At 52.9% G+C, this 5,218-nt stretch overlaps 1 protein-coding gene across 1 annotated transcript in view; it reads right to left on the reverse strand.

The window, feature by feature from the left end:
* Positions 1-529, reverse strand: part of LOC125255172 (ribonuclease inhibitor-like) — a 13,510-nt gene extending 12,981 nt beyond the window's left edge. Inside the window, exon 1 of the mRNA XM_048170205.1 lies at positions 522-529. Within this exon, the coding sequence (XP_048026162.1) occupies positions 522-529 (8 nt within the window). The remainder of the gene's footprint in view (positions 1-521) is intronic.
* Between the last annotated feature and the right edge of the window lie 4,689 nt (positions 530-5,218).

Below are 5,218 nucleotides of genomic sequence, written 5' to 3' on the forward strand. Positions count from 1 at the left end.
AAACGCCTTTAAACCTAAAGAATCAAGCCAAAGCTCTGCTTTCGTGATTTCCCTCAGGTTATGAGTTAAGTTAGCACTGAACTTGGGACTTTTCATAACTCATCAACTCCGCGAATGTGTGTGCATGTATGTATGTGTGTGTGTGTGTGTTTAGCCTTAGTTTCCTGTAATCATTAGAAGTAGTCAATAAATCTTGTTTTGATTTTCACATATACGAGTTTCTTGTGCTGTGTATCAAATTACTGTCTTAAACTCAAAGATCAAGTTACCTCTTGCTTATAATATAATAATCACAATAATAACAATAATCATAACAAAATATTGTTACTGTTGGCCGCAGAATAATATTTTGTCCAGAATTGGTAAAATACTCTAACCTCAATTTTCGCTGGACGAATAATTGATGAAGTGTTAAATATTAATTCTGAATCATTTACAGTGAATCATTTACAGTTGATTCAATTCTTATTCCCTGTAACAATTAAATTGAGCTAATAAATAGGCTAAGTCCTTACACTCACCTGCTCATTGCTGTTTCTCAAATAAACGACTATACTTGCTTTTACATCTGCCTCCGTGCCGTCTGTATCATAACACCATATTGCTTAATCAGTGAAATTCAAACAAGAAGTATTAACAGTAGTCAATGACGGCAAAAATGGCAGAGTTAAGTGGATTTTCAAATTTGTAATCTGGGAAGTCAGGTCTGTATTCCAAGACATAACGTGAACATGCATGTTCTTCAAATTAAAGGGTTAGTTCACCCAAATAGCAAAATTATGTCATTAATAACTTACCCTCATGTTGTTCCAAACCCGTAAGACCTCCGTTTATCTTTGGAACAAAGTTTAAGATATTTTAGATTTAGTCCAAGAGCTCTCTGTGTGTCCAGAAAGGTAAGAAAAACATCATCAAAGTAGTCCATGTGACATCAGAGGGTCAGTTAGAATTTTTTGAAGCATCGAAAATACATTTTGGTCCAAAAATAGCAAAAACTACGACTTTATTCAGCATTGTCTTCTTTTCCGTGTCTGTTGTGAGAGAGAGTTCAAAACAAAGCAGTTTGTGATATCCGGTTCGCGAACGAATCATTCGATGTAACCGGATCTTTTTGAACCAGTTCACCAAATAGAACTGAATCGTTTTAAACGGTTCGCGTCTCCAATACGTATTAATCCACAAATGACTTAAGCTGTTAACTTTTTTAATGTGGCTGACACTCCCTCTGAGTTCAAACAAACCAATATCCCCGAGTAATTCATGTACTCAAACAGTACACTGACTGAACTGCTGTGAAGAGAGAACGTCTCGGTTACGTATGTAACCCTCGTTCCCTGAAGGAGGGAACGGAGACGTACGTCAGTAGTGACCAACGAATTGGGATATCGCTTAGAGAGCCCTATCAGCTTCGTGTAAACTAAAACAAGCCAATGGAATTGGCGTGCGATATTTGCATAATGCGCACCGCCCCCGACAGGTGTATATAAATAGGAAGCAGATGCAATCGCACTCTGTTTTTCGCTGAGGAGACAACTGGTGTCCGCGCTACAGCGAGGGTACAGAAACTGTGGCGACGGGACGTACGTCTCCGTTCCCTCCTTCAGGGAACGAGGGTTACATACGTAACCGAGACGTTCCCTTTCAGTCGGTCACGTTCGACGTACGTCAGTAGTGACCGACGAATTGGGATCCCAACTAAAGCGCCACAGTTACGAAACCCCTTCCAGTGCCCAGCGCAAGCTCAGCCGCCCATAGCACCGGCTGGCGGTGAAGGGGGCGAGCTTACACCGAGAGAGTCTACTGCTGTCTAACCACTACCCACTAAGTAAACTAGACACACTGGGGAAGCGAACCCGAAGGGACGCTGCGGAGACCACTACCTACCCAATGGGGGAGGAGTTTACGTGGGAATACACATATGGACTGGCCCGGGGGGCAGTACGCATATGGAGTCCCTGGGATGGCTCCACCTGGTTAGGGGGAGACTCATCTGACAGGTGACAGCAGAGCTGGCTCTGCTAAGGGAAAGACACGGACTCGGCCCGTAGGGAGTTTTAAACCGTGGAAAATTACACATATGGGACCGCTCACGTAGAGGGGTCACGACATATGGGCCCCAGCCAACAGACAGCGTCAGCGACGGATGTAGGCCTGGCATCAGACACTCCGCAATGTCCGAGCCGAAGGGGGAGGCGGAGGAACTCGACAGGGTTCGCCAAGCGGGGAACTCGACTGGAGTGAAGTATGCACGTATCCGGCCAGTGGCGGGAATGGCATTGCAAGCCGACACTTAGAGCAGGTACAACACGTCTACCGACTAGTGGATGCGAGTATACGTGAAGATACTGGCTCTACACGTAGGCTATAAAACCTAGCGAACGTGTTAGGTGTCGCCCAGCCCGCAGCTCTACAAATATCTGTCAGCGAGGCGCCATGAGCCAGCGCCCAGGAAGAGGCCACCCCTCTGGTGGAGTGGGCTCTCAACCCGAGCGGGCAAGGCACGCCCTGGGATTCATACGCCAAGGCGATGGCATCCACTATCCAGTGGGCCATCCTCTGCTTGGAGACAGCCTTTCCCTTCTGCTGGCCTCCGTAACAGATGAAGAGCTGATCTGAGGTCCTGAAGCTTTGCGTTCTATCCACGTAAACGCGCAGAGCGCGGACGGGACAGAGCAAAGCTAGGGCTGGGTCTGCCTCCTCCGAGGGCAGCGCTTGCAGGTTCACTACCTGATCTCTGAAGGGAGTGGTAGGAACCTTGGGCACGTATCCAGGCCGGGGTCTCAGGATGACGTGAGAATCACCGGGCCCGAATTCTAGGCACGTTTCGTCGACCGAAAATGCATGCAGATCCCCTACCCTCTTCAGGGAAGCCAATGCAACCAGAAGAACCGTCTTAAGAGACATTAGTTTCAGATCGACTGATTGCAAAGGCTCAAAGGGATGACCCCGGAGAGCTGTGAGAACCAGGGTCAAATCCCAAGAGGGTACGGAGGAAGGGCGAGGAGGATTTAATCTCCTCGCTCCCCTCAGGAATCTGACGATCAGATCGTGTTTCCCCAGGGACTTACCCTCAACTGCGTGGTGATGTGCGGCGATAGCGGCAACATACACCTTCAGGGTGGAGGGAGACAGCCTTCGCTCCAACCCTTCTTGCAGGAAGGAAAGCACGGATCCGACCGAACATGATCGGGGGTCCTCTCGGCGAGAGGCGCACCATTCGACGAACAGGTTCCACTTCAACGCATAGAGACTCCTAGTGGAAGGAGCTCTAGCGGAAGTGATGGTGTCTACAACCGCTTGCGGGAGATCACTCAGAACCTCCGCATCCCGTCCAGGGACCACACGTGGAGGTTCCATAGGTCGGGACGCGGGTGCCACAGGGTGCCCCGTCTCTGAGTCAGGAGGTCCTTCCTCAGAGGAATCGGCCAGGGAGGGGCTGTCGCGAGGAGAATGAGGTCTGAGAACCAGGTCCGAGTGGGCCAATACGGAGCCACTAACAGAACCTGCTCCCCGTCCTCCCTGACCTTGCACAGGAGTTGTGCGAGAAGGCTCACTGGGGGAAACGCATATTTGCGCAGACCCGGGGGCCAGCTGTGTGCCAGGGCATCCGTGCCGAGCGTGCCGCCGGTCAGGGAATAAAACCACTGGCAGTGGGCAGTTTCCGGGGAGGCAAACAGGTCTACCTGGGCCTCGCCGAAACGCTGCCAAATCAGCTGGACCGCCTGGGGGTGGAGCCGCCACTCGCCCGCAAGTGGAGGCTGCCGTGACAGCTCGTCGGCTGCACGGTTGAGCACACCTGGGACATGAGTGGCCCGAAGGGACCTCAGATACTTCTGACTCCACAACAAGAGATGGCGGGCGAGTTGCGACATGCGACGGGAGCGTAGACCACCTTGACGGTTGATGTACGCAACGGCCGCAGTGCTGTCTGAGCGGACTAGAACGTGCTTGCCTGACAACAGCTTCTTGAAGCGGGCCAGCGCAAGACGAACCGCTAGCAACTCGAGGCAATTGATATGCCAATGCAGCTGAGGCCCCGTCCAAAGACCTGCCACTGCATGCCCGTTGTACGTGGCCCCCCATCCCGTGGCAGAGGCATCTGTGGAGACCACAGCGTGCCTGGACACTTGTTCGAGGGGTACTCCGGCCCGCAGGAACGAAGGGTCCGACCACCGGACAAGGGTGCGACGGCAGCTCGGTGTCACGGGGACACGGAGCGTGCCGCACTGCCACGCCCATCTCGGGACCCGGCCGCGGAGCCAGTGTTGAAGCGGTCTCATATGAAGCAATCCGAGCGGCGTGACCGCGGCTGCAGATGCCATATGCCCCAGGAGCCTCTGAAAATCTTTCAGTGGAACCGCTGTCCTGCGCTTGAGCGAACTCAGGCAGTTCAACACCGACTGGACGCGCGCCTCGGTGAGACGCGCAGTCCGTGCAACCGAGTCTAGCTCGAGACCGAGATAAGAGATCCTCTGCCCGGGGGCGAGTTTGCTCTTGTCCCAGTTGACCCGAAGACCCAACCGGCTGAGGTGAGCTAAAACCATGTCCCTGTGTTCGCACAACTGCTCTCGCGAGCTGGCCAGGATCAGCCAGTCGTCGAGATAGTTGAGAATACGAACGCCCTGTTCCTTGAGGGGAACAATGGCCGCCTCCGCAACCTTCGTAAAGACGCGGGGTGACAGGGCCAGCCCGAAGGGTAGGACTTTGTACTGATATGCCCGACCCTCGAACGCAAACCGGAGGAAGGGTCTGTGTCGAGGCAGAATCGAGACATGAAAGTACGCGTCCTTCAGGTCTATTGCTGCAAACCAATCCCGGGGACGGACGCATTCGAAAATGCGTTTCTGCGTGAGCATCTTGAACGGCATCTTGTGAAGATACCGGTTCAGGACGCGCAGATCCAGGATTGGCCGTAGCCCACCACCCTTCTTTGGTACAATGAAGTAGGGGCTGTAGAACCCCGACTTCATATCGGCTGGAGGGACCGGCTCGATTGCATCCTTCGCCAGGAGGACAGCAATCTCCGCCCGGAGAACAGGTGCACTGTCCAACGACACCTGAGTGAAGTGGACACCCCTGAAAACCGGGGGACGCCGGGCGAACTGAATCGCATAGCCGAGTCTGATAGTGCGAATGAGCCAGCGGGACGGGCTGGGAAGCGTGCTCCACGCCTCCAGACTCCGAGCCAGCGGGACCAAAGGCACCACAGACGCACCGG

The sequence above is a fragment of the Megalobrama amblycephala genome, linkage group LG20 (genome assembly GCF_018812025.1).
Source record: "Megalobrama amblycephala isolate DHTTF-2021 linkage group LG20, ASM1881202v1, whole genome shotgun sequence".
NCBI classification, from domain to species: Eukaryota; Metazoa; Chordata; class Actinopteri; order Cypriniformes; family Xenocyprididae; genus Megalobrama; species Megalobrama amblycephala.